We start from the raw sequence: 27,507 nt of genomic DNA, 5'->3' as shown, positions 1-27,507 counted from the left end.
AGCTCAGATCAAGTATCAAGCGCTAAATAACGAGCTACTTAGGAACTATTACTACTCAGAAGAACTAATTTCCTATTGTCTCTGGCTGAAGCATGGCTCAGTTAGCGAATAAGCACCAAGACAATTTAAAAAATATACCTCATGTAATGATGTGAATATGGATTCAGATACAAAGAACAGTATCTTTTTTAACATTGTTTTTATGCACAAGGTACTTAAAAGCACTAGAGAAAATAAGTTAGACAAAAAAACCCCAACTTTTTCTTGTTTGTTTGCATCATTTGAAGAGTAGCTTTCAGCCAGTAGGGTCTGCTATACCAAAGGAGGGAACATTTAAGCAGCAAGGATCTATGTAGGTATTTCTGGACATCCTCTACCCTCTCTCACAGTCATCACAGACACGGCAACTGTAACTTGAACAGTCACAGAGACAGTCTGAAAAGATACTTTCCACAGCTATTTTTGAGGGATGAACATCAAACAGGATGAACCCACAAGTAGTTATGCACCCAACCCACAAATAATCTTGTTTTAAATGAAATGGTAGATAGTAGATTCCGACGTTTCAAATCATCTTTAGTTTTCATTTATATGTTCACTGTAAGCTCATGCTGAATTTTAAGTGACTGAAAATTTATTCAATTACAAGGTTTGAATCCACTTTGGAAAGTGTTCAAACACTGAAGATTATATAGGTAAAACACAGAACTGAATATACTGTATTTTTGTATAGAATGATCTCAGCTGAGATAGCCTATATGGGAAATGACCCTAAAATCCTGGAGGTAAAGCTAAAATGATAAAGGTACAAAATAAACATAGTTTTTTATTTGAAGTACTACTAGTGTGACATTAGGATTATATATTCTTACTCACTGTCAGTAAAATTGGGAACTATTTACACATGAGTTCTGCTCACCATTTTGGGCTACAAGAGAAACAGAGCTAGTAACACTTGGGTTAAAAAACCATAGTCCTCCAGAGCCAATATAGGGACTTGGTGGAGCAGCTGGACTCTATCTGGCCATCGGAGCAACTTTCTATCTTGATATATCTGTATCTTGATATGGGTATATCAAAGAACAGTCTTTAAGACACAGAAAATCCCAATCCAGAGATTATAAATCCACTAAAAGGAACTTGCACACCTATATAAGGAGGTATGTTATAACTTATTGAATGTATAAATGTATGCAAATAAAACATACATGCAATACGCTAAATAAGAATTTTTTTCTACTTCCAATTACTTGCAAAACAGCGACTAATCACAAAAACATGCATATAAAGAACTGATTCTGGAAAAAACAGTCAACTGATATCACGGCATGTGTTTTGTAGAACAGGACTTTCTGAGAATGCTGCAGAGGTGCTAAAGCAAATTGTTATAATGTCACTGCACAATGTGCTGTTGAGGTTTTATGGTCACACTGCGCCAATAGTCTCGGGAAGTTATTTTGCATTCTTTATATAAACTTTTTTTCCCCGATCCTGTTTTCCACAAAAAAGGGCTTTCAATAATGTACAATCTTCTGTTTGTATATAGTACAGGAAAAACATGATAAACCCAAGAACACAATCTCTACTTTAAACATATTTTAAAACTAGTTTTCTACAACTTCATGTAAACAAGAATAAACTGTTAAAATGCTCACCAAAAAAGAGCATAAATTTCCTGTAATTAAACGGCAGTGTTTTACATGGCACTTTTTTAAAATAATGAAAATAAAAAAGTAAATAAATAAATCAGTCCAGCAGACCCCTCCCAACTTGAGGCTTAACCTGCAAATTAATGTAACAGTAATAAAACTTATGCCAGCTGGAATCCTTTCTTTCTCTGGCTTTGGCATGAGCAGCAAGAGCAGGTATATGTTTGAAGAAAAACAAAGTAGGACATTTTCCACCTTTAGTCACAGGATGTTAATTGAACTCTGGCAAATGTTTAAAGATATTCTCAAAATGTTCAAGAAAGAATTAAAACCAGTTGGGGCTGAGAAAAAGAAACAATCCATCCTTCCTCCCCCCTCCTCTCCCCCCAAACATCTGTTCCAAACTTATACTCCAAAAACCACAGCGAAGAACAGTCATAATTAATGTTATTTTGGCTTTTTAGTTGCTAGGCCTGCATTCTGAGGTTAGAAATACAAAAATACAAGTTCAGGGCACTATTACTGTACTTAAGGACTCTCCTGATGCATGTAACAGAAAGGCAGTTTTTCTTTTCTTTTCCCCTTTTTTCATAAAAAAGAAGAAAAAAATAGAAACGGTATCAGGAAACAGTTCCATGTTTAAGATAAAGGATTACAATAAAAAGTACCTACACAAATGAACTACAGTTTATGAAGCTATGAAAATACATTTGAGACATGTTTTATAACATTGGGTTAAACATGCTTTACAGCTGTACAAAAGCTATTCAGCCACTTACAGTACAGGCCATAAAACTGCTAACGCACACAGTCCTTACCCGCCCCGACTGCTCTGCACTTTGCCTTCATCAGCGCACAAGCCCAGCAAGGACGCACCGCGCAACGACCAGGCTCCAATCCACGGAATCGCTATCACTGTAGCACTCACTACGTGAGGAGCGCCGCAGATTTCAGTGGGATACAGCTATATGGGGATTTCCAAGATGCTTCTAGGCGGGACCTCAGACCCTCAAGTCTGAACCGGCTGAATCATGCCAAAGGGATCCTGCGGCAGGCTGCCTATGGAGGACCAGGGTGCAGCGGAACTGCAGAGACCCAGGGCAGCTCAGCGTTCTTTTGGCAGCTTTGGGCCGAGGGAATTTCACGCTTATGAGCCCCAGAAGGGTTACAAACCCCTGACCAGCAATGAGGGAGGCAATGTCAGATTCTCCACTTCAATGCCCTGAAGGGTGGGAGGATTTATTTTGCACGAAAATACACTTAATGCTTCTCCTGCTTTTTAATGCTCTGACCGTCTACATTTAGAAACCCTATCAGTATAATCTGAAAAACAGCCCTAATGACAGTACTGAGAATTACCAGTAAGGACTAAAATGCCTACTGTTTACTGAGCCAGAATCAAGGCTTTTGTCATCCTGCCTATGCGCAAAATCTACAGGAAAGATCTATTATGTTTTTTAATTAATCCTACTTTGTGTTTCTGAGAAAGAAATGCATTTTTAACACTGAAGCCTAAGAACACATTCAGTGAGGAGTTGTGCCTCTCCTCTCTTTTTTAAAAACAAGGATACTGATAAAATAAAATCTGCACTGTGCCTGGTATGCTGTCACAAACCTTTCTTTGAGGCTATCACTGTTTCAATCAGGTGTACAAAACATATGTTAGCAGGTGTGAATCGTTTCAGATAATGTATCACTGGGCTGAAATTGAAATGAAAGTACTTTACAAGTTGTTATTTTCCATTGCTTCTTGGCTTCTTGCATCCTTTGGCATTAAAGGCAGAAGTGCTGAGAAACTGCTGTGAATGATGCTCTCTGACTATATATGGAAAAACCTTACAAGAAGGAGCCTATGCTAGCATGGACAAAGCACCAGGCTTCATCTTCAGCAAGAATTAGGGTGGTGTCTTCCACCTGCCAGGCCACAAGTGCTAAAAAGACAAGGGAACATGTAGTTTCAGGGTCAGCAAATGTTTCATAGCCTTTAGCTCACTTGGTTACACAAAAGAGCTACAAACCACACTGTTTTTCCTAGATTTTTACATCATTTTGATGATCATGTCCTGGCTAACAACGATTCATAATACACCATTTCCCCTGTGAAATAAGCCTCTTTGTGTTTTAAGTCATCGAGTGTGAAATGGTATGTTAGTCCTTGCCTTTTTCTACTTCCGATTTGCTTTGGCTACAGTGCAAGGAAAACTCAAACATTTGCTTAAGTTTCACCATCTTCAGCACACTGAAGTACTGGCCTAAACAAGTATGCTTTTTTCTGGCTAGGCACTGTAAAACTCCTTGAAAACCGTAACTGCTCTCAGTATGCAGACATACAGCACTAATACAAGTAGAGCAGGTTTTTTTTTCAGTTCTCAAGGCACTACAATGGTACAAATAAATCCTGTTCAGTCTTACAGTGTAATATTTTATATATGTGTGTGTATATATGTGCATATACATAGGCATGATTTAAATAAACACCTAAAAGTTCCATGTGTTCAACTACATTTTCCAACTTTCTGAAAAACATTTGTGCTTTCAGTTAGTAATTTGCAAGGTAATTAGCAGATTACTTATAAAGCTAAATAGTAAAAAAAAATAAGAATCCTTCCATCAATTGGCCCTTGCAGTATAAACACACAAACATGAATGCCGTCATTGTTACCCAGAACCACTGAAGTTCCTTTTTGAGTGTCAAGCTATTCCTACATTAAACCAGTCATGCCACAAGCTGTGAAAGGCAGGCACAATGTGCTTTCTACAAAATGTGTATTTTTTTACACATTCAGAGGAAGAAAGGTCCATGTACAGCGAGTGTGCTTCTACACCAAAAAACCCTATCACAAATTAACACAGAGATAATCTTTAAGCTTATTGCACATTTTCTGTTCTTGACCCTGTTAAAAATGGTTTGCCAGGTTAGACTACTACGATGGGGATTATAAAACAGTTCCTGTGCTTGGAAGTACTTTAAATCTACAAGCCATGTTTCTATTGCTGCTTTGTAGCTCAAAAACCAAAACTAGTGATGATTTTATGAGTTGCTATAGTCTAGACAACTCGGTTACTTTTCAATGAAATTGTTCCTTGGGGACAGTACTGTGAAAATTCCCATACAATTAATTACAGGTATGTGCAACTAAAATACAATTCTACAGCACAGTAGCTTTACAACTGCTGGTGCAATTTATGTCTGTATCAAACAAGAATGCTCTGAAGGGGCTGGCAAGATGAAGTACAACAACCAGGAGGTTACATGTAAAGCTACCTGTAGTGAGTGAGACAAGTAAGATGCAATGTTAAATTTTTGATGTGCCTTCTTCTCTGGCAAGATTCAGAGTTGTACTGGAAAACAAAATCTGACAACTAAGTCAATCTTCCCAGAGCGTATTTTTATAGCTAGCTGGGCTCAGCACATTTTTACTGGCAAATTAAAGAGCAAATGAGAAATTTAACAGAATTCCAAGGGAAATGCACCCATAAAGCAGGAAAAGGAAGAAAAATAGAAAATGCAGCGGAAAGCTATGAGAAAAAATGTGATTTAAAAAAAAAAAAGCCTGAATGTATTTTCCCCTCACAGCATAGCCCTATTTTCCCCCCATCAGCTATTTTTACCTCAATCTTACTTTCCTCTATATACACTTAGAAACAGCCTTTTAACTTTAAAAGTAATTTCAACTGCTATAAGCACCACTTTACAATAATTTCATTTTGTGAATGTAGTATAGGCCTTTTTGTACTTACAACCTGAGCTACTTTAGGATGGAGTTAAAAAACGGACTAAGCAGGGGAGGTTATCAAGATATGCATCCTTGGGAAAACCACAGAAAAGGTTAGTTACAGGTAAATCCCCATCATTTTTCCCTATCTTTACAAGGTTACAGCCTTGGATCAGTGGGAATCCCAAAGCTCTGAAAAAGTAAGATGCTCACAGGTTGCGCCGGCTTATCTAGCAGAAATACTCCAGGATCTGTACGCCAAAGCTACAGGACTCTGAAAGAATCAAAGTCAAGCACCTGGGGCCCTATGCTCCTTGCAAACACTTAACTGACACTCCTCTCTCACCTGGTCCATCCGCACTGAAAGAGGTGGCCTTTGAGGAGTCCTAAACCCACTGTAAAATAAACCAGGTAACTCCCGTGAGGCAAATGGGGGCTAGGATTTGCAGAGTCCTTAAAAACTCCAGTTTTGGCTAGGAGGCAAGAAAAATGACACCATGGCCTCCCCTTCTAAGAGAGAGAGCCATCAAGCCTGGGCCAACTCTCATCCATTTTTTAGGGTCCAGCCAAACTGCAGAGCAAGGTACCCAGGTAATCACACAACTCTATTTCAATAAATGGCATATAACAAAATGGTACAAAGGAGAAAAATCAAGATACTCTTCAGTGGATCCTCGTGGTGTTGAGATTTCTTAGGCAAAATCTCTCTCCCCTTTCCTTTCTGCAGACCTATTCCACTTCCCCTTTGGCTCTTGATGCTCAGCAACACCTTGGTGCTACAGCTATCTCTGAGCTCCTACAGGATGTTACTGTTTAGCTAGGTTATCTCCAACAGTAAATATGAGAAACTAATCTGTCACTGGAAGTTACTTTCACTTATTGCCACTGCTTTATCAGAATGCCACAAAAACTGATCAAGAACAGGAGCAACGAGAGTTACAGCAGTCTGCCAGTGGTCCCTCAGCAGAAGAGACCTCCAGCCGCTTTGGGTCATCAAGATACAGTTACTTCCATACAATCTAGGTGTACTTAGAAAACACTGAGCCACCAGTTTGTGCAGGTTTGACTAAGATAATGTTCTTGGTCTTCTTGATAATTTCAAGCTGTTTGATTCAGGGCTGTAAGTTAGTAGTTGTTATTTGCCATGCAGTCATGCCCAAGATATGACAACAGCACTGTTGCTATGCATGCAATACGAGATCATCTTTGCTCCACAGATCCTCCAAGGTTAAGTTTCAGTATATTCTGGGGATGTAATTCTTTTGGTTTCGTTTGGTTTTGTCAGTGAGTAACCAATACAATACATGCTTTTGCCTCTCTTAAGGAACCTGGACAGCCACCTGACAGCAGGTAACTGCTAGAAAAAAAAGAGATCAATTTCTGAAGCACTTAGCCAAGCAAAGTGATGGGCACTGGAGCATTTTTCACTCTGGATTACTGGAAGAAAGAGCTGAATACGTATGAGGTTAAAATCTGGCTCCCTAGAAGGGGAATGTGGCATCTAGCTCTGAAAAAACCAGTATCTTTTAGCTGTTGCTGGGAACAAATCCCACCTGTGTTAAGAAAATGCCTATAGGAAATAATTGCACTTTTACTTATTATTTTTCATTGTTATTGGAAACCTCCTACTATAGCTTTATTCCTTAAGGCAGAAACTAGAAACTACCACAGATTGTACTTATTATTCATGCTCAGTCATGACCTCAGCCAAAAGCTCATGTTAAAATCTCATACTATGTCTAAGCACACACATATATTACAGTTAAGTCATATGGTGATCAACTGTTTAGCACAATGCCATTCATTATTTTTTAATTATTATTATTTATGTATTTATTTTTTACAAGAACACCCATAAGACTCTGTTAGAATAGGTGCCTGAGACTGCTAAATGCTGGGCAAACATGTACATATTAATTGGCGTGCAGGATTAATATAGGTCCCCAAACCTGCAATTAGATGGAACCATTTTGGCCCCAATAATTATAAAGTTCTCTTTCGTCATCTGCACAGAAATGTGAAATCCTGGCACCAGTGAAGTCCCTCAGAGGGAAGTTTTGCCACAGACCACAATACGGTTGCCTTAAGATATTTCATCATAGATTTTATCGTACCTTGCAGGCCTGAAATATCAAATGCATTCAGACAAACTTTCATTATGTTGGAGAACAGAATTTGGTCTTCATTTTGTGAAGTATGGCTTAGCTACTTGCCCAGACTGCTTATATAAGAGTGGGTCTATGTATCTAATTTTTAATAAAAATATAGCATACAAGTTCTTCAGTCTCTGAACAGGCAATTAGGCAAGTAGAAACTTCTGTCAATCTGAACAACTAATGAGATGGTTCCTCAGACATCTGAAAGTGTGTTTTTTCGAGCTGCAGTAGAACTTGGTTGATTTGTGCTTTACTACGCTAGACACCCCATAAGTCAAACACACAAAAATGTAGCACTCTCAACCCACTTCTCAGCAACAATTTAACACAAAAGCCATGGATTTGATCTCATAATTCGACTTTTCATTATTTTTTCAATTGCATCTGCATGATACTACACTACATTAACATAAGGTATAATAATTAAACCTGAGCATTTACAACATGCTAATGCAGGTGAAGAGTTCTTGAAGTGAATGGCTGAAGTTAAGCTTTTGTGCGTACATACATTCTTGAGCTTGCAACTCTGCAAGTGCAGAATACTTCATTCCAGTCTGACAAAACACTTACTATGTGCTCAAAGTCAGGCATTCACCTCCTCGGTGAGTATTAGGTGCTTAACATTAATCATGTGCTTAAGTGCACGTGACCTGTATTTGTAGCAGGATTTTCAAAACGCCATCAACATGTACTTGTTTCCACTGACTTGCCCTGACTCCCAAGGCTAATTTCAAGCACCTTTAAAATCTTAATCAGAGAATATTTTCCAGTGCACTATCCTTAAAAAAAGAAGGCCACCACAAAAGACCAAGCTCTCTCTAGCTGTAGCAGTATTGAGCCCATCTGCATTACCCAAAGAAAAAGCTGTTGCAGATTATCAAATGAGTAGCGGATTTAGTGGTTCACAGTCTACTCTGATTCAACCTAACATGGAGTTCAGAAATGCCACCTGCTGACAGAAGCCAGAGATTCTGATATAAATAGCAGTCTGCTACAAATTCAGATTAATTTGGCTATGTATTAATAGCACATCCATAAACAAAGAAAGTTTGAGCACCTAATTCCTCCTCCCCTCAGTCCTCAGTTCATTTGGGGGGGGTGGGGGTTGTTAGTTTACGTTTCTACTACCCACTTTAAACTTACGAAGTAGCTTAGCTGAGCAGATCTCTCTTTCTTGCTGGAGTCTGTTTAATGTGCTGTTATAGTACTCTGCATAACAGCTGTCTGTGCCATATGATTACTTCATTGTTGAAAGCATAACATATGGAAACTGTACCGATATGTTAGCTGCTTTGATACCTATGAAGAGGAATGAACTTTTGCATTACAACAAGACAACGCATTTTTTGAACAACTTAAAGTAACAAAAATTAAACACACATTTAGAATCTAAACCATATTAGTTTCCAGAATGCCTGTTACTCTATTACAATGCCCAGTTCCAATGGCTGGTTACTATTGTGTTTTTGATTGCTATTACCAGCAAACAATGGGTGGTTTTCTTTCAACTTTAGCATTCTTGGAAAAGAAAACGGAATAGATTCAACAAGAGGCCCTTGGGATTCCTTCATGAGCTATCCATGAGGGCAAATGCTATATAGCAGAATTATAGGAATGATATCTCATGTCATTGAGATAACATTACTTGAGATAACAAGGTTTATTGGGAAAACTCATAAACTGCAGCACAGCGTTTTACTTCCCAAAATCAAAGCTCCCACAACAGACAAGTCCTTAATGGTCCAGAAGCAAGGTAGATCCTTACAGATTCATTTTGGAGTCCCAGCTGCCTTTGGTAGGAGGAGAAAGGAGATCTTTAGTTGTAATACACAGACTTTCCTCCCCTGTAAATTAAGTCACCCATAGAGGGAACAATGAAGCTCTAAATTATTTCATCAGTAGCAAGAACGCTCGTTAACACAAGAAGGAAGCTGTAATTTTTTGGTCACTGTTTTGCCAGTAGTTGCATTTGAATGCTGAACAAAACCAGCTGAATAAGAGAAGATTAATAGTCTGAGTTTTAGGAATCTATTAATTTTATTGAATAAAAGTTTATGTATACACTATTTTAATCTTAGAAGATATTCCCTAATTAAGTAAACGGGACACGATTCTCTTTAATTTAGTTTGCTAAGTGAACCTACAACAAACACAAACATACTTAAAATCATTGTAGGTACTTAAGAATGCAGTCACACTAGGTATCAAATGTACTGCTAATTACACCAGGCTCTGAATACACACTAGCTGACGACTGGGTTTTTTTTGATTGAAAATATATTGAATTTCACTTTCTGTCTTTAAATCACACATTATATAAAGTCATGGTTCACCACTAGTATGATTTATTAGAAGAAATTGGCCCGTTTCACATGATATGTTCTAACTGGCTGGAACAGTGCAGCTTTAGGATTACTGACACAGCTCCAAAGCGGTTTTGATTTCAGTTTAAGCATGTGCTCTATGTATCTAAAAAACTGCTCAGTTGCTATAGATCTACTAAATCATCATTCAAATAATATCCTCAAATGGTAAATGTAATGGTTGTTACATCAATAGCACTAACTTGAAAGCCTCAGTCACAGTTTTTTTCAAAGTCTTAAAATACTGCTGTACTTAGTTTTTAGGTATATTTGATTACAATATCACTATTTAAATCTTAGATTCCTTTAAGTTTAAGGACAATCCAAAGTATTTTTTATTCCAAATTAAAATTAATTAGTACTTTCATGTTTTACTAGAAAGAAAAAAAAAAAAGAGTTTGAAAAGTTAGGTATTTTCTGTGGGTAGAAAATGGGGTCACTTGTGTAAATATTGAGATTGGGCTAGTGGAAATTTCAAGGAAGTTTGCCATACTAAGGAAAGGCAAAATCTTTCAAATGCAGTCAATCAAAAAAGACTGCACAAATATAACTCCCTAGAAAGGCATTTATCCTAATTAATATGATAAACCAATAGTTAGTCACCTACTTAAATGACAGCTGCAAATCAAAATGGGACTTGCCAATTCTCTCATAGAATCAGCTATGACCACCCATGAAAACTTCACTCTTTCATCTCCTTTACAAGTGGAAGGACTGACAGACGGCCACAGCTATTCCAGCCAACCATAGCATCCTCAAAGCTTGCTGCCAGGACTGGCTGCCATCCGCTGCCCAACATGATCAGGCAGTAAGTACGTCTATAAACCTATTAAAACAGCATAAATGTTATAACTTGCAATCTATTAAAATCAAAATAAACAGGAAAGGAGGTCTGAGAGCCAGTTTCTTCAGAGCAAAATGTAACGCTAATTATGAGGTTTTCAAATATGCCAGCTTTTTTGGGGGTGGGCAAGACTTAGGGTTGAGCCATTAAAAAGCCAGTTGGTAGTATTAAACTCTTGCTTTAGGATTTATAAGAAGGCCAAAAATTCACTCCAGGCTGAAATTTACTATCCCAGGCCTGGAATCGTTTAAAAAAGAGAAAAAAAGTTGTCATAAATATGGAAGAAAAAACAAACAAACACAAACCAGTGGTTTCAGATGATTTTTGGCACTCCTTCAATGCAAAAGTGGCTTTTTTTTTTTTTAAGTCTGAGACTCATTACTATGAATTACTTTTGTAAGTAAAATTGAGACCAGGTTATTTTAATAATGAATTACCAATAAGTTACTATCACTGAATCTTTTTTAAAGCTTTTCAGTATGAAGAGATATCATAGTTTTCAAAGGAATATCAATGCTCTGACTTACACTCAAAAGCCAGGAAGTTAGGGTGGAAATCTCATCTGCAAGCCACACAGATGTATGAAAACATTTAAAAAATTAACAGCGTATGTTAAAGATGCAATGTCAGCCCCATTTTTATCCATAACTAGATTTCATTAGTTTTGTGGGGTTAAAATTGACATTTAAAAATAAAGGCAACATAAGTTTTTGTGACTTAATTCAGCAGTCCTTAAATAAAGAGATATTTCAATGTTTGCAGACTGTTAACATCTTTCCAAAATAAGCTATATGCTGGTGCTACTTAGCTGTATTTCCCTATCACCCTAAGGAGTCTGTATTGCTGATGGAAGCCATTTCTTTTGCTAAATCCTGCCTGCAAACTCTAACAAGAGCATTTAAGCCTACTAAACAAAGTCTCCTGGGAGACGCTATTGTTAAAACAAAAACTGGAACAAATTTTTAAAGTGAACTTTCTGCAATCATTAGAGGATGCAGGTCTCAAGAAGAAGAGAAAACTTGTTATAGGAGAGGGAACAAAAAGCCAAATGTAAGCAGAGAGCACATGCCAGTCGCCCCTGAGGGAACAGAGGGGAGCTATAGAAAATTAACTGCTGCATTTCTACTTCCCACCAAAACCACGAACGGGCCGTTTCAGGAGACTAACACATACAGAGTCTGCAGATAAATACATGTCTACCTCATTACCCGAGAAGAGCCTTAAAGAGCACACTTCTTTGCTGAATATTTCTGCTTCTATGTGAATAATCTCATTTATGCAGATGAAGGTGCTATACATACGCATGCAACATTTGCAGCATGTATGTGTGTCAGCTTGGAAGCTGCTCAGCTCTGTCTGCGAATTTGGCCCGTAGTCTTTTGGCACGGATTTTTACTGCAAAACTTAACAGACATTCTCTGCAGCCAAACCACCTCGAACTGTTTCTTACCAAATTTCACAAGCTAAGTGGGTTCCAGTCTGGTCAATACATGGATGAGAGACCATTATATGAAATTATGCTTTGCTGAAAAATGACAACAGTAGCTTAACGACATCAGGAAATGGTGAGACTTAGCTGTAAGGATGAGCACAGAGGTGACTGGGATTCAGGTAGCTGCTGGCTTCACCCAAGACTGCCACACCTAGCAAATCCAAGGCAAGCAGCATACCTAAAGGGAGGACACTACATGGAAAATGGGACGCAAAAGACTAGTGAGGTTCCTGCTTTCTACCTCGAACGAGAATGGCAAACAGCCATATAGGACAGACACTCTCTGCTGAGGGACATGCATATTTGTATGCCACCTCACCACCTCTAAGATGTGCTTTCTCTCTGGCATCTAAAATGGCACCATCTTGGAGTTACACCTTGTGCAGTAAGAGCAATGCCAGGCACACTGCTGAGGTTTGGTACCCTAACAAAGTATCAAACAACTGAGATGGGAGACAATAAAAGAGAAACTGCCATTCTGAATGTTTCATTAATAAATTAGGTCAAAGCAATCCATTTTATTTTTGACAAAGTATAGGTCTAAAGGAGGATGAAGACAATGATTACATTTGGATTGTAGCAAATAATGTCAACTCAGATGACGTTCTTACAGAGAACCTAAGGAAAAACAGTCTCTTTATTTTCTGAAGTTACCACAACATACATGTTTACCTGTATTCAAAGATGAGTTAACAAGAGTTTGCTCCGAGTACAAATGAAACAGGATCGCACGGAAGGAATACAGCAATATTCTTCATTCTCACTGGATGCAGTGGAGGGTATGCCTGTAGGGCTTGAAAGCTGTGTAGGCACTGCAAGGCTGAAATGCAGGACGATTTACATGCTCTAAATTGTTTCCCTGAAACAGATCTTGCCTTACTATCCTTGGATTTATCACCTTGCTAGTCAACTGCCATATATACTTGCACTTGAGGGAAGAAGATTCACCTCAGCCAATAACAGACATGTGAGTGCCTATCTAAAATTAGTCTGCTGGGCTGCCTCCGCAGGCACTGCACCGACAGAAACTCAGCTGTGCAGGAGCACCTCATCTATGTAACTTATAACCATTGCGGAGAACAAAATCCTATGCCAAGCAAACACTGCAAAAAATTCTACAGTTATCAGAAAAATCTCAATGCTTATTTTAGGTCCAGAAAAACTTTTGAGACAACAAAACCAGAAGTTCTGGGGTGAGGCTGCTGAAATGCAACTCAGTTGATAGTTAATAATGAAAAAAAAAAAAAATCTTCAAGAAAGAATAGATGGGTTTTGCTACCAGGCTATTACAAACCCTAACCTTGGAACAGGGGTCCAATGGGGAACTTGGAACAGAGGGTGCAGAAAGTGGAAGCTGGTATTATTTATAAGCTGGCAGGCAGGACTCCCAGAAACTCAGCCAAAACAAGCTCCTTCTCCTAGCTACAGGTAAAACAACATTCTGAGTAGCTTAAAAAGTTTGCAAAATATATAAATAATAAAAGTATTTCAGTAGACAGATATTGGCTTTTTTCTTTAGTATCTGATGGAACATGTTTCAAACATTGCTAACCAATGTTCCTGACATGTGCAAAGTTATACTACCTGAACACATCATGAATTAGCCTTTCCAGGAGGAGCTGTACAAACAAAAGAAAGGAGAAATTCCTTGACATCTTTAGGATGCCAAGGAAATTAATCAGTTGTTTCAAATAGGAGATAATTAAGAAAATCTTTCTTCTAAAATTTTCTGCATTACATTAGGACTTTATCATGTAGCTGTTCTCAACATGCTTCCTTTTTTCGCATCCAGTGACACACCGAGCAACCAATTTGTTTGAGAACTTCCAGACAGATGGTTGCAAGGACTGCTACAACTTTTTCCTTTAACCATCAATACTAAAGCATTAAACAGCTTACATAAAATACACAGCATAGCAGTTTATCAAAGCAGGGATACTCATGTGATTTCCTATTAAGGAGAATATGTTACGCCTATTTATTACAGAACAGAGTAGGTGTATTATATGCATTTAGCTTTTTAGAAGGAAATATTGGCATTTAATCTGAAGTGTATCAGAATTATCTGACAAGATATCTACCTAACGTAAACCAGCCTGACCTGGGCCAAGAGATCTGGTTCAGCACAGCAAGCAATTTTCAGTTTCTCTGATCAGTGCAAAAAAATTCCCAGGAATTTTATACCTGGGAAAACCACTGGAATACTTGTTTTTTAAGAAAATACATATTACTTTTTTCATACATTACTTATTTGAACATAGTTTCCTAATGAAGGTCATGCCTATGTGATAACAGCAGCTGAACATTCCTCCCCGTCCACTCATTTAGCTATGAATTCAACCCCCCTAAAAAAAAAAAAAAAAAAAAAAAAAAAGAGGAAAGGGGCCAGGGGGAAGTTCCCAACCACTTTTATTTTAAATTGGCACTGTACCATGTGCAGAGCTCTCCTACTGATACATCAGGGGTATTTTGCACATTAGTTTCTCTAATGTTAGTTTCTCTATGTAAAGTGTCCTTCTCTGCTTTAGCAAAGAGTTTGGAAACAAATACCCAAGCATATTTTAGAGATTGCAAATAAAAGAGCCCAAAGCTTTTCTGCTTTCTTTTTAGGCGTTCTTCTTCCCAATGCCTCAGTATGTCTATTGTTCTCCAAAAGCCATGTAGCAAAATTACTAGTTTATTTGGGATAAACCAAACAGCAGGTGCTTACCTGTAGGAGTACTACTGCGAAATGAAGAGGAGGGAGTGATTGGAGGGGTGACCGGAGGAGTAAGGCTTCCACTCCCGTGGCGAGGTGGAGTAGATACATTCCCACGGGACACTGTGCTTGACAAAGTCAAAGAGAGTTTTGGCTGAATCTTTTTCTTCAAAGACTCCTGCTCACGTCGAGCTGCATCAGTCATAAATCTAGAACAAGGACAATCATGAGGATGAGAGGCTTGAAACACTGCCTGCAAGTAAGCTTTAGGTAAAGATAAAGTATTTTTTGCTGTAGGTGACCAAATGGAGCTTTAAACTCAGCCGTGACAAGTTCCTCCGTAACAGATTTCAAGAATACAAACCTCTCCATCAAAAGCTTTATTCCTGTCTTCAAGATCTGGGCCATTTCCTTCTGGTTTTGATAGAATTTATCTTAGAAATTTGCATCACGTGCAAACACACAGTTTTTTTTAAATTCCAAGCAGAGATCAGCACTGCACATATTATTATAATAACTATACTCAATCCTTTACAATAACTACACTCATTCCTCCTGTGAAAAAGTAGCTGAGTAGCTATAACAGAGAAAAATATTAGGGGCAAATGTATTGAATCTGGAGGTCAAAGGAATAGTATGAATTAGATTGTGTAGATACATCATTTCCAACTTAGGATAATCACATCCTTTTTCTAAAGGATTTAGACAATGTTGCTTGACATAAAAAATGTCCAGTTAAATTGCAATTCCTCAAAATGGAGTTCCCAGCTCTTGAAAACCAAATGAGGTTTCTCTGTACAGCTTTGGTACATGCTGCTGAAGGCCTAATGCAACTCAAGGTTCACCTCTGATGCTGAGAGGGAATTCCACCAGCACAATGCAAGGTGTGCACTAGCAGTGCAGTAATTTCAGCAGTGCAACTTTTTGCATGGGATGTCTTACCTGGAAGAAAAATATTTTTTTCACTTTTATTCTGATTCCTTCCAAAAAAGAGCAACAGCAACACAGACTTCACGCACTTAGCATTCAAACAGTATTTTAATCCTTTGTCTTTCCCCTCTAGCACATAAGGAGCCATCTTGAAGGATTCCTAAGAAGACAGGCTAAAATAAATCACCTTGTCCATACAGCCCTCTGTCCTTCACGCTAAAGTACAAACTATACCTGTCAGTAAATAAAACAATACGCACTAGCATGTGATAAAGAGTAAGAAGTTAAGTTATACCCAGACATTTGTATGACCAGGTTATACAGAGTAAACCAGGTTTCCGCCAAGACACAAGCTTTACATAATGAGCTCTTGCAACCTTGGCAAACCATGAAGGGCGCATTCAGAGGTGAGAACGTAGTGCAGCTGGTATGCTGCCCTCACCTCGGAGCCAGCTGTCACCCAGAAACTCACATTTGCAATCCAGTAAGGAAATAGAATGACAAAAATTACCAACAATTATTTGTATTGGACTAAGCATGGGTGACCTGGCTTTCTTTCAATAGTCACACTCTCCCAGAGGAGCCTAGGAAAGAGAATGAGGTAGACTTGGGGATCGAAGCAGGCCCAGAGAACAAATCTGTGGAGAAAATAATGAAGCTGGTGAGCTGTTGTATTGGGTGTAGGTGGCAAGGTTTTGGTAGCGGAGGGGGCTACCGGGCAAGAAGAGGTCAGGGCCTGCCTTATGCCAGCCACAGCTGGTTTCAGCCAGCTCTGCAATGGACCCACATGACACAGCTGAGCCCTGATGGTGGCACCTCAATGAAAACATATTTAAGGAGTGGTAGAAAATGCTGGAGGGAGAGAGGAGGAAGAGGGAACAGGGGAGGAAACAACAGAGAGAATAGCAAGGTCAGAGGAGTAGGAGGTGCTGCACGGTGGAGAGCAGGTACACCCCCAGGGGCACTGCAGCCTGTGGGTGACCAACATCAGAGCACAGGATGAGAGTGACAAACAAGGGGTGGCAGAGAGAAACTGCTACAACCTGACACCAACCCGTGCACCACTTGTTGCCTCACCAAAGGAACTGAGTATGGCCTTAGTGGTCACAGGGGAGGAGAGATGTCTGGGGTAAAATGTGCCTGGGAGTGAAGGCGAGCCTGAGAAAGGGGGCTTTTTTTTACCCTTTAGTGTTTTAAGAGTTTTTCTTTTGTTTCTCAGTAACCAATACCAGAATCAGTAATTAAATATTTATGCTAGTTGGAAATAAGTTAAATTCCCCCATTCGAGTCTGTTTTGCCCATGACAGTACTTGGTAAGTAATTACCTTTATTTCAGCCCATGAGTTCCTTATCATATGAGAAGACATGGAAACAACTCTTGACATACATCCAAGAATCCAACAGAGGACTGGGAGATCTACCTTTTGCTCCCAAGGAAGAGCAGCAGACCCTGAGGAAAGGGAGGCGGAGGGAATACTGCCACACCAATCATCTGGTTCAGAGTTTATATCCTGCCATTGGATCAGGTCACAGGCTGGCTGGACAAACTGGTTCTGCAGACTGTAGTATCACAACAATTGTACTGAACATGACCATCAGGTCACACTGGGTCTCACAGCAAAACCTAATATCTGCCCGTAGCATCTTCAACATGGTGCTGTAGGACAGTGTAGTTTCGTCTCTGGGCCTCATCCAACAGTTTAAATTAATATGAATCACTATATTCACTTAGGCTCCATAGAAAGCCAACATTTTGTGACTGCTCGCAACATGTGGGTTGTTTGGGTGGAAGCTAGGTAGATTCTACTGACCCTAAGTCCAGACCTGACTGCACTTACAGAGAGACCTCTGAGAAAAAACAGCTCTGAGGAATAGTAAGGGGTGCAAAAAAATGGGGGTTTAGACATCTGTGTGAAATACGGAAGAAAAATTTGGCCTAGATATCAAAAAACCAGCTCTTTTTCAAAAGAGATTTGTGTACTTTAACACAGCCTCAAAACACTGGCATAAAATTTTAAGTACCATTAGAGCAATAAAGATGTATCCTGTCCACCCATACCACAAAGGCATTAATAAGTGGATCTTTGCCATGATACGTAACATCAACACACAATCTGCAGACTTTAATAAACAGGTATATGACATGACAGCTTATCTTCTTTGAACAGAGACAATACATCATGTCAAACCCAGATATGGCATTTTTATGAAGTTAATATTTAAAAAGTAGATATCCATAGTAACAGTTCAGTTTTAAATTTCTCTTCTCTAAACAAGGGTGCAGATATTATTGACAAAGCAGTCCCAAAATAGAAGTCTAAGTTTCATTGAAGAAAAAAAGAAGTAAAAGGATCTTAATAAAATGGGCATTCAGTACACATTGGCTCTCCTCTAACTAGGAAACGTCTAATTCACTATTTTTGGAATTTGTACTATGATGTATGCTTGCTTCTGGATGGGAAGCCTTATTCCTTAAGAAAATGTTATGGCAACATTATAAATCCTTGAAAACTTGGAAGATAACCTCAAGTGTGAGATATTAAAAGCAGCAGCATGAACGCTGCTATTTAATAAACTCAGCCACAAATAACAATGTTAAAATAATATTGAGGTATAACCAGTCTGGTTGAAGTCTATAAAAATCAGGAAAATTTGAAGTTATAGCTGAAACTTCTTCCTGTCCTGTTAACTTGCTTCTATTTGGGCTAAGCATGTTGGGTATGTTCCAAAACGTCATTTGTTGTCTACACTGTGAACCTGAGAGAAGTGGAAGGCAGAGCCTATTAAGTTCAGTTCCTGATATCTCAAGTATGCAATTAACCTTTTCAGATCCACTGGCAGTGCTATGGTTTTTAAATGGAAACTTTTCTAAATGGATTAAAATAAAACATTTTTCAGTATTTTAAGTGAAATACAGTGTTATACTTGTGCCTAACCATGGTGGTATTCTTCAAAGCTTACAATATAAACGTTTGAATGATGGGTATAGAATGACATTTCCAACTAAGGCTTCAATTTTCAAGTTGAAAGTACATTATGGTTGCAACATCAAGAGCTCAGAAATGAAACATGCTGGAATTAAGGTTCAATACTGGTCTCCAAATTACATGATTGCATACAATTTTCCCTGCCTCATTTAAATGCACAAGATGTGTGGGAAACAGAAAATGAACTGTAACTAACAAAGGCTGCTGTGAGATCACTTAGGTTAGATCCCGTCTCCTTGCTTAACAGTCTCTTTCACCATCTTCAGATCCATCTCCTTGCTGAGCAAATCTACCTCCGCTACTTTCTTAACTCCATAACCCTGCCCCTCTATTTCCACCACTACACAGATTTTAGTCATCTTGCAATCCCAGTTGCATAGGATTGTGCTTACACCTCATAAGCCTCTCTCTCCAAATCCAATATACCACGTAGGCGCAGTGGAACAAGGAGAATCATTCAGTTCCCAGCCATTCATTGACCCTGTTTTGACAAGCATAGGGCTTGTGTGCTTTCTTGCAGATGGTTCGTAACGTCAGGGAGGAGCCCATTCCTTAGAAAGAAATCTCTTCTAGCCCCATTTTTTCTTTCCTCACCCTTTCACCTTCGTTGAATTATTATTCAACTCCCTGCTCTAAAACACGTAGGTGCAATGATTTCTGAATCAAGTGCTTGCAGCAACTTTAATAACATGAGCAAAATATAGTAGTTCCCCCTCCTCTCATTCCCTGGAATGGTTCAAGTATTTTTATTGAAACTTTCCCAAGAAATTCAGCCTGAAGGAGACACCCAGCATGGAAAATTTCAGCCCAAACAGCTGAATGTTGGCAACATAATAAGCAACTGAAACAGTCTTATAATGGAAAGTGTTGCACAACCTTCCGTATAGGTGGCAATGTAATACAAACAGCATTAGCTGTTGTTACCAACATTAAAAGTCACCAAAAAAGCAGAGGCAACGTTCAAAATAAAAAAAGCCTTTTCAAATCAAACCTTTGCAACGTTTATAAGTCTCATCACCCTCAAAAGCTTTGGAACCAAGAATGAACAGAAGCAGAATGCACTCTCCCAGAAATTTCCTTAAGCTCTTAGTGTGTACTGACTGTTCCAGGATGATGCCCCAGTATGACTTACATGATGATGCCAGAGTTTATCATAAAACTCTTACTACACACAATTCTAAGACAATTTAAGAGTTCTGGACTCATACACCCAGACTGGGGGTAAGTGCAGTTATAAAAGTGAGTTGCAAATAAACTGAGAATTTTTACTTGAGATCTCACTTGAAAGGGAAAGTACCAAACAGGTTGCCTGCCAAAATAGCTCTTCTTAATAATGGTCATAAGGGTATGAAGCATCTTTTCCTCCTCTTCCTCACTGTTACAGCTTGCTGATGCAGGAAGGTAGCCCTGCTTGGATAAGCTCTGTTTCTATGTCCACAGACATTTACATGTGCATCACAGATACCTTGTAGAATCTGAATATTAATTTTTTGACATTTGGTTTCTTCATGATCTAGTCTTAACACATATGCAAACAGAGAAGATGATGCAATCACAAGTCTACCATTCTCCAGTTACTGCATACACACACTAGAGAGGGGAGGGGGATTATTCTGAGCTTGCAAAACAAGCAGGTTGCACTGCAGATGGTCAAGCCCAGAACTGCTCCACAACACTGTCCAGTTGCACACCAGCTTAAAAAAACAACAGCACTACCTGACAATAACATACATACTGTGTCCTGTGCCTCACTACTGATAAGCTGCACTAAACCACAACGGAAGAAGGTAGCAGAACAGAATTAGTTCTGACCTTTTGTCATTATCACACAGAAAATTATGGAAAAGCATTGATAGTAACATTCAGCTCATCCTCATGTTTGGCTAACCTGTACTGGGAAAAGCTCATCACCTTTCCCAGAACATGAGAAATGATGCTGCTGAGTTTCTACCACTCCTATTTCAGCAGACTGCTCCTTAACCCAACACTTGGTCAACTTCAAGATTGATTGGAAAGAGGAGAAAAAAATCCACAGTGCTTTATAGCAGATTTGTGCTACCTTCTGGTTGTATTACACTTAGATCAAAAGTGGTCAAACTTACTTGACAGATGGGCCACACAGTAGCTTAACTACATACCGAAAGCCCCACATTAATTCTCCTGCTACTCTTTACACCTATCAGAGCAAGTTGCTGGTTATACCTGCTTTTCCTCTTAATATTTTCCCATTTTTGTCTTAAGATGTTTGTGCAATTCTTTGTAGTGTGGTACCAAGAGAAGTAAGGAGGTGGGGATGGTAATTTTAGCTCCCAGTTTTCCTCATCGCATTAGCAGTGTTTAGAGAAAAAAAAAAGGCTAGGATGGAAAGCACCTCTAGTTGCACAGTATTTTAAAACTTCAGGAGACTTCTACTTTGAAGAGAGATAGGAGGATCCACTTCTCGAGGCGGGACCCATTTCAATAGGGTGGACTCTGTGGACCCTAAAATGCACTAGTGAACTCCTTAGTCAAGAACTGTCCTCCACACCCTTTGCTGCCTCTACAAGCAAAGACAAAGCAATGTGGTTTGGTTTAGCTAATGGTGGGAAGAGGACACAACTGTTGAGTTGAACTATTATTGGGTTAAGGAGAAATCTGGTGAAATCTGAACGGCAGGAGCTCAGCAGTAGGCTGTCTCATCTCCTGGGAAGGATGAAAGGCTTTTTTCAGTTGAACTTCACAAAACTGGGCCAAAGCAAAGACAATCGATGTCCCCAGTAATGCCTTGTCGCACTACTTATGTGATAACGAGGAAATAAATATATGAGCAAGTTTCATACCGTCCATTAACTGAAATTATTTGATGAACACCCTTAAGCACTTTCACATACCATTCTTTGTAGTGTGGGGGAAACAGAAGTATTCCGCAGCTCTGTACAAACCTCTCTTGCTTCACAGAAGCTTTCAACCATTTTTTCCTTTAGAGATCTTCCATTACAGTTTTAGCAAAACTCTAAAAACAAATGTCAGTGTGAAAAAGCCCCATTAAGAAGCGTGCATAATCACACACGGGCCTCCACAGCATTTAGATTAGAGTATTTGCATAGTGCTAAAGTGCAGATTTATACAAAACTCCCTTTTGCTTGGCTTGTTTTTTCTGATTTCATCAGAAACATCAAAAACGGGGAAGAAACAGCACAAAATAATAATCCCCTCTCCATTATTCCCCCAAACCTGTATCACATTTCACAACCAGATCAAGCAAATAATTAAAGGGCATTCCTAAGTTTCTGGGAAGAACAGCTTCAGCCCAATATATACTGTAGAAACAGCATGCATGTAAGTTGGACTTCAACGTGCTCGTTCATCTGAGATCAGGTCTTACAAAGGAATTCAGTGTTTATTCTCAGTATCAGTTGTACTCAGACTCATCTACTGGAAGTTTTCCCTATGCCCTAAATGAGGAATATTTATGACAAACCGATGATTATCTTAGAGAGACAGGACAGAATCAGTTTTCTTGTTATTATTAGCCTCAGGAATAATTTATTGCTGGTACAATTCTTTCACTTCCATTATTCAACCTGTTTTCTCAAGATGCAAGAATATTATCACCACAAAATCAGCTATAGTGTAATACACATTTTTCTGAATAAGTGCATCTTCAACAGATGTAGTAGAGATTACTAGGAGGCACATGTACCTTAAAAAAAAAAAGGTTAAAAGCAGACTTCACATTGCATTCCTCCCTCATCACTGAAAAGACTCGAACACAACATGCAGTCATATTGCTGTCAGTTAGGAAATCTGTTCAATATGAGCAAGAGTTCAGCGGGTTTACTTTAATTGCCTGCTCTTCACACATTCTTAAAAGATACAATAAGACATAATAAACTATCCACTAAGTAGATATTTTGTGCTTCTAGCATGGAAAATTGATTCAGAAGATTGAGTAATTTCATATTTAAACATATGTAAGTGGAGTTAATGGACGGCGATATGCCAAATAATATATTATCACTCAAACGGAATAAAAATAAAGCAGCAATTACCTAACCATCCCAAACCATATCGTTGCCTTCAGTAAAACATGTGTGTTTATTCACAGTTGATCAGCACAAGCACTGGTAAAAGCATAGGAAAGGAATTTACACTCTCTCTTGATTTTGGGAATACACAGACAAAACCATCAGTGTAAATTATATTTCATATTTAGGTTAACATAAATCCCAAACATTGGACATAAGCCCTGCCTTCCCATTTAATATTTATTTTATATATTTTATATTTATTATACATTTAATGTATTTATTTTAATATTTTCTGTTTGGGAAATAGTTATTTTTCTTGTGTGTTTCTGGTTTTTTTTCTCCTCTATTTTCTTAGTACCATGTTTACATTTATTGTACTGTATCTCCTTTTCACAGAGCACCAAAGTAATCTTTAATTCAAAATTTAAAAAAAAAAAATAAAAAAAAAAATCAGTGTTGTATGTTCCACCCACCATAAAATTAGCTGTTTACTTACAAATAAATGCTTTGTTCTAAATCAAGGATTTTTATTTTTTTTTAGCTTATTGCTTGTTTGTTTTTTAAATAACACGGTATTTTGGCCTTTTTTGAATTCGTGTAGGTCATGCAGCAAATGCAAAATACAAGACTGCATTTTATTTTTTTTTTTTTTTAAATTGACAGAAAGCATGCACACTGGATAGATAACATTAGAACAGTACTGTAATCAGGACAGATGCAGCCTTATTTTAGATATTTCATTCACAATGAAAATTCATTACTTGTTCCCTAGACTGATGATGGGGACTGAAGGAGAAGTCCACATCGTCTTTCTGCTGTTGTTAAAATAAACAAATGACATTTCTGTGTTTAAAAGGAACAAAATTAGAGCTCACCGAAATCAACTTAAGAGAGCAACAGTAATTTCCAAAACATTAGAAACATATGGCTAGTTCTCTTCCTTTCCCCTCCCACTCCTTCCCCAGTTTTTTCCACCCTATTTTGAAGTAAATGAGTGAGTTTCAGAAAGGAGCTGTAACTTGGATGCAACTTCATAATTCTGTAATTTCCATGGAGTGAGAAGCAACAGTTATGCAAAAGAGATACTTCAAGGAGGTAATTAGCAGGAAGGCAACCGCTGTTTGGCATGATATTGCCACCTCTGTCACAAATAAATACGAGTTTAGAAAGTTGTGATAACCCTCTCAAGCACATCCAACCAAAGTGCTCACTATGCTGTGCTCTGCCTCGACATCAACTTATTTCTTATCAAACTAATTCCAGAGTTTTACCGTTGGTAAAAACCGGAGTATTCAGATGGCGTAAAATACTTGCAGACTTTCTTGCAGTTGGGATAGATTTTCAAAACACTGCAGCAAACTCCTGCCTTTAGTGTAACGCAGCAGTCATCATTTCAGCAACCATCCTCCCTGCATTTACTAACAGACTTATTAGGACATTCATCAGCCTTGGCTTTGCTTACGGCCATTAACGAACAAACCAGTCATCGCCTGCTGCTAACAACAGGTACTTTATGGATTATTGCTTAATTAATTGTTGAACATAACATCATGAATCCTTACAGTTCAGTCCATAGCCTTGTTAATATACAAGAATAATGTAATGTCACACAGCCATAAAATGTTGTAGAAACGCAAGTGAGAATCTTAGCAGACATCAATAATGTGAAATAAAGGAGTACATTTGAAGTATTTTTTAAAACATGTAATTTTAAAAATGCACACTGACAGTTTCTATATTTGCATCATGTATACAAAACCCCCAAATTAATTTTCTTAGTATGAAGTCACTATAATGATTAAAGATGGTCTCACATGTAAGAGTACTGATGGTATCTTTTCAGTAATACTCTAACTTAACCTACCAGTTATTCAATTTAAATATTATAAGTATTGTGATTTAGCATTTTATGACTTATTAGACTACTCTGTGCTTTGACATGAAAGAAGTCCAAAATTCTTGAAGGCAGAGTAAAAATTTAAGTTTTATTTTAGTGGAAGGAAAGTGTGGGGGAGTTAAATTGTATTTTTATTTTAGAAACTGTAAACCTTAATAAATTTCCCATCTCCTCGCAGAAGATGGAATTAAGCTGCTCACAGAATAAAAATAAGGGGTCTGTATCTCCTAAGTTTGACTGAAATCTCAAAATAGTTCCTATGTGGGACTAAGTAGTGTACCAGCCCTGCTCTGGCTCTCTGCACAGGCTCCAGTATTGTCAGATTGCCTAGTTCCAGTAGGACGTTTTACTTTCAGATGTGCTTAACCTAAAATACCGTATTTTTTTCCATTACTGGTCCACCCTCTTTCATTCTTGAAGAGCTTATTATAACTATTTATGCAAAAACAATTTATTTCAGTCAGCCCTACATAGAAATAGATCTGTGTATGCATGACACGCACTTTTACTGTTGGACTTCGGTTTTATTGATGCCTCAAGGACTTTTTGCTTTAAGAAGCAGGGAGCTGAAATGTCAGATATTTTATTCCTGTAATGTTCCATCTAAGTCTGGGTATTCTTGTGTCACTTCATACAGAGTTCTTCTGAGAATTCAAGTCAACACCCAAAGACAGACTAATCAAGCAAAATTTAAAAATAGATATTATCACAAAGCATTGCTTATTAGCTATAAGGATGTCTAGTATCAATCTGCATAAATAAGCCAGTCTTCGGTACTTTACACAGTAGTGGTTGAACACATTAACTAACACATTTTTCAGTCTTTCAGAAATGTATCACATACTGTCTGCAGTGGCTCCTCCAGCAGCATGGATACAGTAAGCAATCCAGAATACCCATTCAACAAAAACATGGTAAAAAGGAACTGTGGTAATAAGCTGCATAATAAAATAATTCTTAAAACCTATAGATGCTGATTTTCTTTCAAATGCAAAGACATAAAAGTCACTTAAAATGCATTTACTGTTTGATTTTATCTTTAAAGAAACACTCAATCTGTTTGGGAGAACACTGATACAGAATACGATTCTCCCATTGAGAAAGAGCATTCAGCTCAAAAGATGCTCTCCCAAGCTTAAAATCTAAGGGAAGATTTAGATGGAGAAGCATTTTTAAAAACTGATTTATAAATCGGTATTCAGAGGACTGGGTGGGGTAAAGCTTATAATGGAAAATTGCAGCAATTTTAACATTAGGAATGTGAAATGTCTGGTCTTAATAAACCAAATTTTCAGGCATCAGGAGCCGTTTGGAAGGACGATTGCAACTTACAAACAACCCAGCCCCACTAAAATGGCAAATTGAACATTCCCAGTCCTTCAGACTCTGCTGCAGTGAGTCACACAGCTGTAAAATACCCGATATGGAAGATGCCTCCTAAAAGGCAAGAAAGTTCAGGTGAACGTAGACAAGGGAAGGTGGAGAAGGAAGGAGATGACCATCATATGTGCTTTTGCTCTTTCATACAAGAGGAAGAATAAACTCTTGTTTCTGTAATTACATGCTATTTTAAAAATGTACCTTTCTACACTGATTTGCCTTGAGGAAAAAATGACAAAGTTAACAGTTCATTATGTAATCACTGTATTAGTAGTTTGGGGGGGGTGGGTGGGCTGGGGGTGGAAAGTACCTAAGAATCAAGAATCACTCCCAAGGTTCATTATTCAGCTGTGAGGTACAGAAGCGGAACACTGATTTGCATGTTTTGAAATTTTGTCCCCGTTAGTCTCGGGGTTTGCTATTGCACCAGACCCAGGCACGTATGTGAGAGCAGTAAATCCCCCAGTTTCGCTTGGTCTAACAGAAACCATTCCCTCTTGCCCCTCACCAGCAGCCAGCCTCCCACCTCCAGCTCGGAGTGATCTGATGAAACCAGCGAAACCCTGCTAGGATGCGGAAGAAAAGGACTGACATCTGAATAACTAACAATGCGCTGCCTCTCAGGCAGACAGCAGGGAAGTTCCTTCAGCGCTGTTTGATCTGCTTCGCCCGCATTATTGCAGAAAGCTGTTTTTTCATTAGGTAAGGAAAAAAAAAAAACCCCAAAGTTGCAATGCAGCCTGCTAAGCGAGATTACAAATGCACCGTAACACAATGATTGAAGAGAAAATAGATGGTGTAATACAGAAAGGCCTAAGACTTACAAGTGGAAAAAAGTATAAATGACTATTTTAATTAATTTCCTAATGTAAAACACAGCTGTAGTAATGTTGGCAAATATCACCTGCCTGTTTTAAGTTTGTTAAATGAAATCATGCTCTTTAATTGGGTCTTAATGTACAAAAGTATGTTTTATTTACTTTTTATTACAATATCAGTATTTTAACTTTCAGTTTGCTTGTGCAAAAGCTTTATAAATTACTTGAATCACTTAAATCTGAATACTATAATCTGCAGTTACAATGTACCAGTTTGAGTTTCAACAATTAAATGCCTTTTTTGTGGACTCCCGCTGCTATGTGAACTAGCTGTAGGCTATTAAAATAATGAGTCCGGACTGAGTCATCTGATCTCAGCCTTGGTGCAAAGCCTGAGGAAAAGGATTTAGCCCACAATTCCTAGCCTGTTTACCAGACTAAGACCAGACTGTTGGAACCATTATCCCCGCGCTCCCTTCCCCCCTCCCGCCGCCGACTGAACTTTGCCGGGGGAAACGCGGTGTCACAGAGCCCTCTGCAGGCGGGCGACGCGCCGCCGCCGGCCCG

At 38.5% G+C, this 27,507-nt stretch overlaps 1 protein-coding gene across 1 annotated transcript in view; it reads right to left on the bottom strand.

The window, feature by feature from the left end:
- Positions 1-27,507, bottom strand: part of JAZF1 (JAZF zinc finger 1) — a 90,979-nt gene that overhangs the window by 17,838 nt on the left and 45,634 nt on the right. Inside the window, 1 exon segment of the mRNA XM_035894096.1 lies at positions 14,931-15,127. Within this exon segment, the coding sequence (XP_035749989.1) occupies positions 14,931-15,127 (197 nt within the window).

Source organism: Egretta garzetta, unplaced genomic scaffold (genome assembly GCF_000687185.1).
Source record: "Egretta garzetta isolate BGI_Z169 unplaced genomic scaffold, ASM68718v1 scaffold94, whole genome shotgun sequence".
In the NCBI taxonomy this organism is placed as follows: Eukaryota; Metazoa; Chordata; class Aves; order Pelecaniformes; family Ardeidae; genus Egretta; species Egretta garzetta.
The sequence above is the reverse complement of the archived record's forward strand: the minus strand, read 5'-3'. Positions and strand labels throughout refer to the sequence as shown.